We start from the raw sequence: 14,789 nt of genomic DNA, 5'->3' as shown, positions 1-14,789 counted from the left end.
ACAGACGAAAATGAAGCATGAGCATTTTTCAAAGGGCAAATACATAAAAATAAACTCGTTAAACTGTGGAAGGTCATATGTAATTATAAAAATATCTCCTGAAAATGTTTCCCCATTAATGAACAGCTGCCACTTTTAGGAGACCTCCTTAGCACGGAGTCTTGAGCAGTTTGAATGATTTTTGTAGGCTGTTGGTTTTTCAGCTGTGGCAGTGTGATTGCTGTCATAATCCAACCTTGGCTTCAAGTTATCTTTCCCAGTAACTAGCTGTGTATGTTTTTATTGTGGTGTTGTCCTTGTGACCATTTCTGTCTCCTAAACTGTGAATTTTTCTTCTACTTGCATAAAATCTTAACAGAATTGCCTGTCACTTAAAGAATTTCACCTAACTAAAAAAGATGCAGTTCATAGTTCAAGTGCAGAAAGTGTGCCCAGGTCCAGGAGTAGCCAAAAGTCTTAAGTCTAAAAGTGAATCTGTTTGCAGGTGTCTCTAATGTGACAGAGGCTTCTGCCACCTAGTGTTAATGTGAGTTTTTTCCTCGGCAAGGTATCACCAGATAATTTATTAAATACCATTATTTATGAATGATGATCCACCCACACAATTGCAAAGAACTCCTGCAAGCATCCAAAGATGCAATTTCTTCACCAGAGGGTTTCAGAATCAATTCAATCGGTGTGCACAACTTCTTAGACATGTTTAGTGAAGCTACAGTTTGCAAGGTGGGTCAGATTGCTGTACAAATAATCCGTGGAGAGTTTCAGTAACTTTGAATGTTGCTCATGTGCAACAGCTCTGCTAGCACTTTTCTTCCCCAAGTAAAGCTGGTGTATTCTGCCTAAATCACTGCTCTCCTGCTTTGATGTCTGTATTCCTGCTGGTTCAAGAAGTTGTATTAAACCTTCCGAAAGTAGCAGTAAGGTATAAAAATTAATTTAACAGAAATTGTGTAGACATTTAACTCATTGCCTGTTTTAGAAGAGTGAAATGCACATCTCCCACCATCACGGTTTTTTTTCCCCTCTAGAAATTCCACTGGGGCACAATAGAGACAGACAATAAAATCCAGAGAATTACACCCAGATTTCACAATAGAAACATTAAACTTAAAATAGAAAAAGAGGCTGAATAATGTTTTGTACTCAAGCCAAAAAATAATAGCTCCTACACTGCATTGACAGAAGTTGATCAGAAGAGGCAAGTCAAGGAGAGCGTACCCCCTCTAATAAATGAGAGCTGACTTAGTAGATATGGGGAGGGCTGAGGTACCTAACACATTATTTGCCTCAGCATTCACCGGCAGCCGGGGTTCCCATGCCTCTCGTGGCCCTGGACCTGTAATCTGGGGTTGGAGGAGCAGCATCACTCCCACTCCGAGACTACTTCATGAGACTGAATCATACAATGGTTTGGGTTGGAAGGGACTTTTAAGATCATCCAGTTCCAACTACCTGCTATAGGCAGGGACACCTTCCTCTAGTCCAGGTTGCTCACAGCCCCATGCAGCCTGGCCTTGAATGCTTCCAGGGAGGGGCATCCACAGCCTCACTGGGCAGCCTATTCCAGTGTCTCACCACCCTCACAGTAAAGAATTTCTTCCTCATATCTAGTCTGAATCTACTTTCTTCCAGTTTAAAGCCATTTCCCCTCATCCTGTTGCTTACCTGCCCTTATACAAAGTCCCTCCCCAGCTTTTCTGTAGGCCCCCTTCAGGTACTGGAAGGCCACTATAAGGTCTTCAAGGTCTTCTTGGAGCCATCTCCAGGCTGAAAAGCCCCAGCTCTCTCAGTCTGTCCTTGTAGGAGAGATGCTTCAGCCCTCTGATCGTCTTCCTGGACCCACTCCAACAATTCCATGTCCTTGTGTTGGAGGCTCAAGAACTGGACACACTACTCCAGGTGGGGTTTCATGAGAGCAGAATAGAGAGGCAGAATCACCTCCCTTGACCTGCTGGGCTCAGCAGTCTCTTTGCAGGTTGTTGTTTGAGAGCTCAGCCAAAAGGGTGCACATGGCTTAAGCAGATGCTTGTAACTCTTGGCCCAGCTACGTTTTGCAGGATAAGCCCTTGTTTTACCTCCTGCCCTCCTCTCTTTTCTCCCTCCCACTCTTCCAGCCTTCCTGAGGAGCTAATGTCAGTATGGCTGGGAGCTGTAAGCTTGATCCTTGCCATCAGTTTGAAGTGCTGACTTGATCAACTGCACCCAAAAAACTCAAAGACACAAAGTCTAATGCATTTGAGCATTAGTCAGCTGCAATACCAGGCAGGCTGTCTTTTTCACCTTGTTTTGACCTGAGCGGTCTCAGCTTCTTGAAGTGGTGTCATTCAACCTACAGGATTTTTGCTTTTGACATACATTTTTTTAAATACTGCCTAGAGAAAATAACTTTGGGTTATTTTTTAGCTTGCTTTGTGCTTGTAGTTACTCATTCAAGATAATTATTAGGTTTGGCTGCTTACTTATCTGATCAGTATCGGTGGTTAGAAAAGCCTCTAGAAATTCTTGTGCATCTTGTACTGCTTTGTTTCTGAGTCATCTTAAACTGGAAGTGGCATACAATGCAAATGTGTTGTGTTCTGTTGGAATGGAGGATTCTGCATTACAGTGAAAACAGAACAGCTGACCTGGGGAGACAGCATTTTCAAGGTTGAGATCTTAGACATTTTTTGCTTTGTTCAGATGATTTTTTTTTTTCCCATCAGGCAATTTCTGCAAATCCTGTAGCAGGGGTAAATGCATTTTCTGTGTCATTTGCAGTCCTTTATGCTGATGGGAAGAAAGGGATGCTTTTTAATTCTTTAAGTCCATCCACAAAAGATATCAAAAACAGAAGGGAAAAGTTGCAGTATGTCCTGTTCTCTTCCTGGAGGTGGTAGTGGCTGAGTGCTCTGCTCACATAGGGTTCCAGTTTGCTTCATAGCTGCATAATTTGCATGGGGCTGGCTTGTTAGGAATCTCTTTCATGTCTCCTGCTCAAAAAGAAACGTGGTTCATCAGTATGGATTGCTGGCTGTGCACTGGGGGATTTATGGTATGTGCTGGCGTGTGAGGAAGTCAGAGAAAAAGGCAGAGAGTGAAGGAACAGCGGGGGATTTTGATCTTAAAGAAGAATATGTATATACAAAAAGGACTTTCAGAATAAAAGTTGTGTTCGCTCTTCTTGCCTGCACTGGAGATGCTATATTCCAGGAGCTGAACCCGGGGAAATGTCTTCCTGGTCACAGGGATGGTGAGGTGATGACTTTTAGACTGAACTGACTCCATCCCTAAAAGATAGGTCTGTGAAAACGACCCTGACTCAGGTAGCAGGCTTCAAAACAATGGTTAGCATCTTCAGAGTGATAATAGTTACTTAAAGATATGCATGTTCTTCTGGTGCCCTTTGTCCTAAGCACAGCCTGCAGGAGGAAAGCACGATTTTGAGGGCAAGGGGAAGTGAAAAATCTGAAGATCGAGCCATGCTGAAACATCTCCACAGTGTGTTAAAGCTGGTGACTTTGCTGTTATGGATGCGATGGCTTATTGGTGCTTTTAGCCTTTAAATGGGAAAATATGAAATTATAGCTGAGAAAACTCCCTCCATTCAGTGACATTCTTCCCAGGGTCAAGTATGAGCGGAGCCCGACTTAGTCATAGACTAAATGTAGCTGCAGTTCAGCAGTCCCTGGGTGAAATCCATACCAGCCATGCAGAGCGAGCGCTTTGCTGGATTCCAGCTGGGACTGCAGTGTCCTTGTTACGCGGCGAGGTTGCTCAAGGGTGTCAAACTGCTTACTTGCAGTTGTTGGAGGAGTTTCTGCATTGGCTGATTGATTTACTGGATCTGGAAGTTCAGACCTGGAAACCTGAGCGAGGGAGAATGCCTGGGTGGTGGTGGAGGGGCCGGGTGTTGAGAGGACGGACAGCTGGCAAGTGACCTCGGGGGGGTGACAGATGGGGGACCAGGTGCCCCTCGGAGCCCTCCTCACTGCTCCACTTGCGAGGGCACGGCCTGCGGAAGTGGCTTGTGCTGAGGGAAGGCTTCCTGTGAGCAAGATAACCCTTTCTAGAAATAAACATTAACCATTTGTTCCCGGTTAGGTATGCAGGGGTGATTAATCCGGGTGGCTGCTTGGGAAAGGATTTAAGCAGAAATCAGTTCAGTTGGAAGAAAAAACGAATCATCCAAATGGTGGTGGTTGGGTGTGTTTTGGGGATGGCGTTTGGATGCTGGAAGCAGTGTGTGGTGCCAGGATGTGTGGTGAGCAACGTGTTTGCACAGCATCATCAGTGCAGGTTTGTGACCAGTGTGGAGCCATTATGAATGACTGAGAGTGATACAGAGAGGGATGTGGGTGTAAGGAAGCCCCCAAGCCATTGAAGAATCACAGAATCATAGAATGGTGTGGGTTGAAACAGACCACAATTGTCTTCTAGTTTCAGCCCCTCTGCTATGTGCAGGGTCACCAACCAGCAGACCAGGCTGCCCAGAGAAGTCAGCATGTCACTTCCAAACAAAAAGAAACTGGGAAGCCTTTAGTTTCCCTCCGTGCAGAGGCTTAACGTGTTTGCAGGTTCTGCTTTCCATTTCCCATTTTTATTTTAAAACACTGTGTGCTAACACGAGGAGAACATCAGAATAATCACTGTCTTGGATTTGCCCTGTAACAGCACAGAAAGCTGTAAGCCGTGCCGACTTAATCGCGCTGGGAGTGTGGTCCTTTTCTCTCAGTTTGGTAAATGATGGCTGTGGGGTACTCTGCCAGCTTCAGGCTTTTGGGTTGTTTGTTTTTAATTTAGAAGAAAAAACAAACAGCAGTGTGACCTTTATCAGTGCTTTAGCTTTTGAAAGTACTTTCAAGATTTCCTGCATAGGCTCAAATGCCCGAGTTTACCGCAAAGACAGGAATGTGCTAGCTTGCACTGCTATTTACGTAGGGGTAAAACAGTGTTACACCTTGTCTGAAGTGAGGCTGTCTAGTCACATATTAAGAGAACCTGATTAAATGTGGCATTTGGTTATTATCAGAGTAATTACGGTGACATCTGTGGTGCATTCTGTGCTCACATGAAATGCAGGATGGTTTTGTCAAGCCAGCTCTGGATTTACATATATGAATTCTTGAATGTAAATCTCTGACTTGTGTAACTCCTCAATGGAATATGAGGTTAATTGTGCCTTAACATTTTTAACATACCGTCCACAGGTGTAATTGGATTTGTGGTTTCTTTGAAAGTGAGACTGGATCAGCCTGCGCTGTTTAAGGGCGTTATGTCCCATGGCAAAGTGCTTGAAGTCTCTGTACAGTCTTTATGTCTATGGTACTTGATGGCTGCAGTCTTTCTCCACGTGAAATGGTGACACTAAAGCTGCTGCCTTTGGGTCAGGACTCTGCGGTGGGACTCAGGTCTCTAAAAACAGCTGTAGCAGCAGTACCTGCAGCAACCAGAAAAATTTGAGATAGCCTTTCCATCCCCACCAACTATTAGCTTTTCAGTGGAGATGTTTGTTATCTGGAGAGTCTGGATTTCATTGCAAAAAGAGGAAGTGCTCAGGGAAAATGATGTGGGAAAACCTGGTTCTGTTCTCTTCCTCTCTGCCATGCATTTGTGTTGTGATGTGTGAAAGAGGCTGCCTTCTTTGACTTTGTATCTTGGAATCTAAAGATATTTCTGCTGCAAGGTTCACTGTTGTACTCACCAATGCCATAGATAATTTGTAATAAAACCTCTGATAGAGGTCAGTGGATGTCTCCTACAGTTTATATGTGTGCTTCACCATTAAAAGAGGAAACGGTTTATGTGAAACATCAAATTAAAGTGCCTTAGTTCCTATGTTAAACACTCCAGAGATCCTTTTATAGGCCCAGCAGCAGCTTCCTGATGAGGAGGAGGAGGAGCAGTGAGCTCTGTAGACCTGCTGCTGGGTGCTGCAGGGCTGGCTGATGCAGCAGGGCACATGTGGATTTGGGGTCTGAAATGTCTGCCCTTTGATCCAAGGGAGGAAAGAAGTGTAGGCAAGGAGGGTGGAACAGCTCAGTGTGGATTTTAGCCTTTGGAATCAGAACTGCTGTTATCACAGACAGCTGCTTCGTGGCTGTTCTTTCCAAGGCTTTGCCTTTCCTACCTGTGTAGGCAGCAGAGCCCTGTGCTGTTTGTGTTAGCTGAGATGTGCTGTGGCAGACCTGTTGAATTTTAAAGAACTGTCTTGCCACCTGCTGTTAATGTGCAGCTTCTCATGTCTAGAAACACAGCATTTGTAGCACATTGCCATTTAGAGATGGAAGATAATCAAATGAATTGCTTGAGGTCCTAGATTTCTTCTGTTGATTTGGTAGGTTGGATTTTTTGACATCTCTGCTAGGAAGAGCTACTTTTGTAGAAAAGACTTTTCAATCTGAGAGACTGAAACTCCAAAGTGTTTTTTCATAATGAAGGTTTAACAAATGGCAGTGCAGTGGAGCCGGTAGGCATCTGATTCTGTAGGGTTTGTTGCAAGATGAGGACTCTGATTTTAGCTTGTTACAGAAGTTGGCTGGAGTTTCTCTCCTAGAGTAAAGGGGAAAAAATACTAAACAATCTCAGTAGAGAGATGTTTATTTCAAAGCAATTCATAAAATCACTAAGGTTGGAAAAGACCAGTAAGATCACCAAGCCCAACCCGTCCCTCAGTGCCACATCTCCACAGTTCTCGAGCACCTCCAGGACAGTGACCCCACCACTCCCTGTCCAGCTGTGCCACTGCATCACCACTCTTCCTGAGAATAAATTTTTCCTCATATCCAACCTGAACCTCCCCTGACTCAAACTGAGACCATCATCTCTTGTCCTGTCATTAGTTATTCAGAGGAGTCCACTGAAACATCATCGGGGCACCAGAAGGTCTGTCTGCAATTCAAGCATTGCATTCAGCAGTAAATTTCGTGGGCTTCAGCTCCTAAAGAAGAGAATTGCTGCTCCTTTCTCCCTGTTGGAGGCACAGCGGTGGCCTTACAGCCAGGAACAAGGCTGCTACACTGGTCATGTTCTAGTCTGGATGAGAGGAGGCACAGCTGAGTCACGAGGAGCAGGTGACAGCTCTGCAGCCGTCCCTGGGGCACAGCCACTGTGGATGGGCTGAGCCAGCTTGTGGTGTGGAAAAGACAATGACTGTCATGTTCCTTTCTTTGTGCTGGGCCTAGCGTTCGTCTGACACTGCGGTAAGCAATCTCAGCTCCCTCAGAAAACCAGCTTAGGGCAAACAGTGTTATTAATAATCAGCAACCAGACCAATTTACCGAGCTGAACCTGCACTGGTGGAGCTGCTGTCTGCAAATGGGATTGAAGTCTTGCTGAGGTTTCCTGGTATTTATGGTAGCTCGCTGTTGTCCGTGGCCATTTTTTTTTTCTGCAGCCAAATTTGTATTGTGGCATTTAGGCTGACTTTTCCTTGTACCCTTGTGCTACAGGCTGCATTTGGTCTTGTCCTGTTGCAGGACTAACAGGTGACATAATCTGGTTAAAAATACGTTTTCTTCTGCCTTGGGATCTGCTGTATTTGGACCTTGTTGCACTTAGCAGTTTTTAGACATTCACACTGATGGCTGCAATGCTGTAAACAGAGCAATCCAGAGGCATTGAGAAACAACAGAAAGCTGTTGGCTTTTGCAGTGGGTGGCTGCACGCCTGCTCACTGGTGCTTGTAGCAAACCCCACACCACAGTAATTCATTGTCCATCTTATTGTCTTCATACTCACATTCCAATTGAAGTAATGAAAACTGTTAATTACACCGCATTGATCAACCCAGTGACATCTTGGTTCCTGGAGACAACTCAGGACCTACTCCTTTCTGGTGAACAATTTTCCTCATTGAGCTCTACAAGAGATTCCTCCCTTTTGGTCCTTGTTGTCCTGGGGGGTCAAGGAGAAGAGCAGCTGATGGAAGCCTGACCCTGGGGGTTGTGCAAGGCCTGCAGCAGAGATGGAGCTGGGCCTGCAATGGTTGCCTTCCAGCTGGGTTCTACATTGCAGCAGGCTGAGTACAGGCTGGATGTTTGTGCACCAGTGATAGCTTGTTTGTTTATAAAATCTGAATGTAATGGCAGCGTCCAGAGAGTGTCTGTTAAAATAGATGAAAGACGGCTTTTTGACTTGTGAGGACTTGGGATCAGGCCTGCACTGAGTCTGTGCATGGTTGAACTGCAATTCTAGACTGCTTTTTTGATCACCAGCCTTTCAGGTTGTGTTTTTGTCCTCGGACGTTATAATTTCTGAGATAGGGAGGGCAAAACTATTCTGTGCTACTACCTAGCAGGGGCCTGTTCCTGAAAGAGTTTCCCAGGCCTATTTAATGAAGAGTAACAATGAACCTGGTTTATTTTGTCAACAAATTCTGCTTTGGCTGCATAAATCACGTCCTAGAACCGGTTCAAGCCAAGACGAAGGTGAGTGAAGAGCTCAGTTTCTGTCTGCTCAGAGGCTGCAATATAACCCAGGTCACACATCCCTCAACAAAAAAACTGCCCAGAGAAAATCCAGTTTGTGCATCTTCCATCTGATAGAAACCACTCTCTGAAAGAACACTCTGAATAATGCATTGACAGCTGATCTTAGAGACTTGATAAATCTAAGGGAAGTACTGTCTCAGGAAGAGTCAGGAATGCAGCCTATGTTACTTCGTTACTCATGCTTTACACAGTTTTCCAGAGTAGTTTTTTGCTTGCTTTCATGCAACCAGTATTTATTATTTAAACGATGAATCTGGAAAATATCCCAGATCCAATGTCTGCACCATTACTTTCTCTCTTGGATGCTGCACATAATCAGATGAACAGTAAATCTATTCTGTGGAATAGAATTACAGTATCTTTTCTTTGTCAAACAACTTGTCAGTGATTTTTCTTTTCTCCATCTCCTTAAAATGTCTCACAGATTAAAAAGAAGTGAAATCTGTGTGCCAAATACGCAGTGCTGCACACATACCTCCTGTAAGGCATCTGCAAATACACCAGTGGGAGTATTTTTATCTTGGTCAAATGGGAGTGATTGTGTGAAATAGCCCCATGTGCTTACGCATAAGGGGTTTCTGACTGGTGGGTGGAGGGAAATACTGCAGGTTTTTTTTTTGTTTGTCATCTGGGTAGTATTTTTAGCTTGATTTGCTTATTTGATTGCACTGTCTCCAACTTTCCTTGGACACTTCTGAAGCCTTTAACGAGTTTCAGTAAGACAAGTGGGAGAAGAGCCCGAGAGATGCTCCCAAAGGCTTTCTGCATGCCAAGTGCCACTGGGGAGGAGAAGGGAAAGCCAGAATGTGTGACCCCACAGAGGACGATGCAGGCAGAGCGCAGCAGTCCTTTAGTATGGAACGTTCCAGGTGAACCCTTCCACTCGCACCATCCCCCAGAAGAGCATCAAAACTTGCATCCTGGTATTTGGGGGCCGCATCAAAGTGTCCATAGCTGTGTTCAGCTCAGATAAATGGGCCAAGCTTATCCTTTTCTTGCTCCTCTAATGGTGAATGGGGAATGATGCTTTGCTGGTTCCTGTGGTTTCCCTTTCTTTGGGTTACAGAGCAGGATGGGTCAGACCAGGATGGGAAGAGCAGCAGGAGCTGGTCAGCAACCAGCACCATGTTTTCTCAGCAACCTCCTCTGGGGAGTGAATTGAGAGAGCTCCCATTTCCACTTCAGGTTCAGTCAAGAACCATTACAGAAGGTGTCTTCCTTGTACCTTACTTTCACATATAGAATCATGGACTGGTTAGGTTGGAAGGGAAGAGAAAATATGATGCCCCATCCCCAGCAGCATCAGTTGGCTTGAGCTGTATGGGAACCACATCCCGGAGCGTGGTGAGGATAGAGGAGATGCTGAGGTGATGACAAGGACGATACGGGGTGACACTGTGAGGCTCTTGGTGTGACTGGTGAGCAGGGCAGGAGGAGGCATGGCAAAGGCTGCTCAGACTGGGACCACTGAGTGCCTGCAACATCTCAGCCTGGAAGAGGCAGCCCAGTGAAGGCAGCCTTTGAGCAGTGAGGGTGTGTTGCCAGTGATCCCAGGTGCTGCTGTGTGGTGTCGGGTCCCCCAGCCTTCTAAAGCAGCAGTGCAGGGAATGCAGCTTGCTGGCATGCTGAGTGCTGCTGTGTGGTTCTCTGGCGGCTGCAGTTGTTCCTGATGAAGTGATGGTGACAAGGCCCTGGGAAAAGAGAGAACAGAAAGGAAGCCCAACCCCAGCAACGACCAGCTTGGTGCTGAGGCTGAACCAAGTGCAAATTACACCTTTTTCCCTGAATACAGGAGACTTTTTTTCACGTGGCGATGAGAAGCTGAAGGTCAGGAATGAAAACCCCTTAAGGCTCATGAAGAACAAAATACGATGTGTTTTAACTGACGTGAAAGGTTAATGGGGAAGATCAACATCCAAGGGCTGCAGCGAGGGGAAGGGGCCTGCTTGGGCAGTGTGACACAGAGCACCAGCTCTGCAGTGAATGGGAAGTGTGAAACCGTGGAGCAGGGAGCACACGGCTGGTGAGCCTTGTTCAGAAATAATAGCACAGGCTTTTTTTTTTTAATTTTTTTTTTTTTTTTAAACTTCAGAGCTTAGTCTGCCCTCGGTAAATACGAGTTACATTAAAAAACTGCGCACCAGAAAAAGCAAACCTCTTTTTCCTGGTTTCTGCTTATAAGATTTACAGGTACTTAAAATAAACCTATGAAAAACAGACCCAGTGTGCTGGAATTTGCTAACTAGTCAGAGCAATTACCTCCAGCTCCCAGGACCTAACTGAGCTTGACTTTTGGAAACGAGACTTGGCAGCCGCTTCTTCCTGGTGCTGTTCTAAAGGTGCAGATGAAAAGAGTTGCTGACCTCTGCCAGAAACCCCAGGAATCCAGTTCAGAGAGACGCTGCAGCGATGGGCATGGCAGGATTCAACAGCACAGATGGGGATCGGCGTGGAAAAGCCGGCGAAACATTCCCTGCTCATTGTGCGGCTGCAGCGTGGCACATTCTTTGCAATTGCCTGGTGCACCACAGTAATTAAATGGGTCAAGAGCATTAGGTTTAGATACTTAACAGGAAAATAAAGATCTCACTTGTCAGCCAGCAGCGCGTCGTGCTTGTGTCACGGGAGCACGTTGCCCTAGGAAAAGCTGATGGGAGCCTTTCTGGCAATAGCAGTTCTGTATTGCTTTGCGGAGCGTGTGCCAGTTAACTGGAAATGCTGTAATATCTGTAAATCAGGGCTTGTTGTTGTTAATACCCCAATTTTGGCTGACCTAAAAAAGGGAAACAGTAAACTCTGCCTCTCTCTTCCTTCAGCGATGTATTAGAAAAGTAACAAAAAATGCACAACCAACCTTGGTTAATATAGAAGGGTAAAATAATCCCTGTTTTCTCTGGACTGTTCTGTACAGGAGTGGAAAGTAAAGCTTGTGTGATGAAATAAACATGATAGAAGTGCAATCTCTCTGCGATGGGAATTGGTTTTATAAGACTCTCTGGTTTGGAGGGTGGAGGTAGTTTCACACCAGTGCTTGGGAGGAAATTGGTACGGTCAGGATCCTTCATCATTCCTGGCTGAGGAAGGAGCTCCTGTTTCCCACAGCAGTTGTAAAAGGCCTTTGGGAAGGATGAGATTTTCCTCCAAAAATACTAAGGGACAAGTAATGTTCTTTTCAAACATCTATTAAGGCAGAATGCACTCTCCTACACAACAAGAGCTCTCTGCAGACTGCCTTTCCTTACAGAGTAAGAGATGACTGCTGTATCTGTAGATTCCACTGTCAGCACAGGGTTTGTGCCCTGATGCCAAGCAGCAGAGCTCATCTCACTTCAGCCATTATGGGCAAATTGTGCCTTGGTTTTAGCATCTTATCAACAATAGCTCAGCAGTGTTGCTCGTGTCGGTGTGTTGTGGTTGGTAGGTGCAAGAAATAGTTTTTAACTGTAATTAATCATTTTTAAGTAACCTCTTTTTCTACACATTTATGGCATCAGTGTGTATGACTGTTTATTATGTCTTACCTATAAAACCTGACCTGTTTTATATACTCTTTATGGAAACAGTGTATAGTCGTAAATTAAAAGATGCAACTGTTTTGGATATTTTACTGGTGGTCTTGTGTTTTCCTGCCAGAAGTGCAGCTGGTTTAGGTTTCTCAGGATAGCATTATAAAGGGCTGTATGTGTTTTGCAAGTCGATGCTTGAATTGCCAAGCCAGAGGTGGAAGGACTTCCCAGGACCAACGCTTACTGAGCGATGAATCACAGCAGCTCTCTGAAACTCAGTGACTTACACTGCAAAGCAGTTCTCGTTTGTGATATTTTATCTGGTGTTTAAAATGTGAGATATTCTGCTAATCGTGCTGGGCAGAGCCTCTGTCTTTTATTATTTGATAATTCATTTGATGCAGTTTGGGTGTAAAATGCTGAGAATCTGTTCTGATGTTTTCTTGTGTGGGATGCAAGCACTGTAGGGTTACAGCACTGAATGAAAACACGCAGCCTGCTGAGCAGATGCCTTCCATTGCAGCTCTCAGTGTGTGCAGCAGCTGCATTTGGGCTCTCAGGAAGGAGCTGAGGCATCTGCAGGTCTGCCTGGTGTGGGGCAAAATCTCATGGCTCTGCAGGCTGGCCATGGTGCTTAATGAAGGGTGAATTTTAGCTGAAATGTTGACAACTGCCTCATCCTGATGCAAGTTCCTGGTGTCCATAGGCTTACTTCAGAGACCCATCAGACTGAGAGCAGAGTTCAGCCCTGTTGTTGTCAGAGCAGCATGGCTGGATATGGGAGTGCCTGGCATTAACTGCACAGAGCTGAAACCCCGTGACTGCTGTGGGGAGTGTAGGAAGCCTTGTGCTGGCCTTGTCACGGTTAGAAGGAACTGCTAAATGGGAAAAAAGATGACCTCTTCCCTAATGAGCACAGGCACTGCAGACAGGCAGCTTCTTCCTCTTTGCTTTCATAGAATGGCCTGGGTTGCAAAGGAGCACAATGCTCATCCAGTTCCAACCCCCTGCTCTGTGCAGGGTCACCAACCAGCAGCCCAGGCTGCCCAGAGCCACATCCAGCCTGGCCTTGAATGCCTGCAGGGATGGGGCATCCACAGCCTCCTTGGGCAACCTGTTCCAGCGCCTCACCACCCTCTGTGTGGAAAAAGTTCCTCCTAATATCCAACCTAAACTTCTCCTGTCTCAGTTTAAGACCATCCCCCCTTGTCCTATCACTATCCACACTTGTAAACAGTCTGCTTTCTCCCAGAAAAACATACCCAGCCTCACCACTGGAATTACGAAGGTGTTTGACAAGTTTCTTTCTGTGCTAACATAATGCCTCTCACTGTTTCAGGTACTTGAACCACGTACGAGCCGCTTCTCCACAGGATCTTGCTGGGGGCTACACTTCTTCTCTTGCATGCCACCGAGCCTTGCAGGATGCTTTCAGTGGTCTCTTCTGGTTCCCCAGTTAGCCAGCGGACACCAGCTGCAATAAGGGGATGCTGGACGAGATGAGGAGCAAGTTAAGGTGGCAGAGGTTGGTTAAATTGCTGCCATTGCACAATGGCTAAGCTGCAGTCACTTTTCTGTGTAAAACCAGCTGTGTTTAAGTGCTAAAGGAAAAAAAGAAGACTGCACAAGGGCTTTGTAAAATGGTAGATACATTTTTGTGGAGTGGGAAGCTCGTTAGTCATGTGGCACTTTGCTGAGGGAGGCTGAAGCAATAAGCCACATCTAATGGAAGATGTGAATAACTCAGCTGTGTATGTTTGAGGTTTAAAAAAAAAATACACTTGTAAATTTCTTTAAATAAAGCCAGACTTTTTTATTAAAGTTTGTGGTTTAACTCTTATTGCAGGGTTTTATTTGCACAAGCATTTAAATGCCATTTTGATTATAACATTTAGTGTCAATATTCGAGCCTACATTGTATTCCCATAAAACTGGCTTCCCCAGCTCAGACAAGTGGGTTTTTCCTCCTGCCAACTGGATGAGACGGGAAACACAGGAACTGTGCTGACACGATTCCTGTGTAGGATCCTTCCTGATGTCACTTGGTTGTTACCTTTGTTTGGAAAACAAGCAAAGTTGTAGCTGAAAGTCTTTCTGCTGTGTTCCTCTAAAGCAGTCAAGGAGACCTGTATATGCTGCTGGTTCCTCCAAGTAGTCACAGTTGGTTTTGTTTCCTTAGCTATGTTTGCACCTTCTGTGTCAAGTGTGCAGGAGCTTCTTTTGGCAGGGGCATCCTCTGCTTTGGCTGTGGGATGAACCTGGCCACTCCATTTGCTGCTTTCATGTGTCCCTTCCCCTCGCTCAGGCTAATTGCAGCAGGAGCAGGGTGCTGTCTTGGGATGTTTTTTCCATGGATGTGTATAAATTGCAGGAGACTGGAAACCATTCGGGGCAATGTGTGCCTCTAGAGTAAAGCCTGGACCACATTTTATAAGTCATCCATGAATACTTGTTGAATACTGCTGTGAGCAGCGTACTGACTGAATGTATTTTTGTCTGAGTTGTAATAAAGAGAAGAATAAGCTCCGTTCCAGACTCAGTGCTTCCTTTATTAAGGACGGGGGAGGGAGGTGCCAACATTTTCTCTTTAAGTCCTGTTGTACTGTGCAAAGTGCTGTCAACAGGTAACGCTGAGGTGCAGAAAGGCACAGCCTGCTGAGTGCTGCCTGCCCTGGAGAAGGGAGCGTTTGGGCCGGGTGCTGCAGACCTCAGCTGTGCAGCGCGTGTTGGAAACCACTCGTACTCTTCTTGTAGTCTGGCCTTTTCAGCCTTCTGTCCCTGGAGGTTCTGCTTCCTTTCCTCTCATCTGTAAAGC

At 45.5% G+C, this 14,789-nt stretch overlaps 1 protein-coding gene across 1 annotated transcript in view; it reads left to right on the top strand.

Moving 5' to 3' along the window:
* The window catches only part of MNAT1 (MNAT1 component of CDK activating kinase), a 117,564-nt gene extending 103,077 nt beyond the window's left edge, over window positions 1-14,487 (top strand). Inside the window, exon 8 of the mRNA XM_031605324.2 lies at window positions 13,314-14,487. Coding sequence (XP_031461184.1) covers window positions 13,314-13,434 — 121 coding nt within the window. The 3' untranslated portion in view covers window positions 13,435-14,487. The remainder of the gene's footprint in view (window positions 1-13,313) is intronic.
* Window positions 14,488-14,789: the final 302 nt, after the last annotated feature.

This window comes from Phasianus colchicus, chromosome 5 (assembly GCF_987193195.1).
Source record: "Phasianus colchicus chromosome 5, bPhaCol1.hap1.1, whole genome shotgun sequence".
Taxonomy (NCBI): domain Eukaryota; kingdom Metazoa; phylum Chordata; class Aves; order Galliformes; family Phasianidae; genus Phasianus; species Phasianus colchicus.
This window is presented reverse-complemented; position numbering and strand designations above follow the sequence as displayed.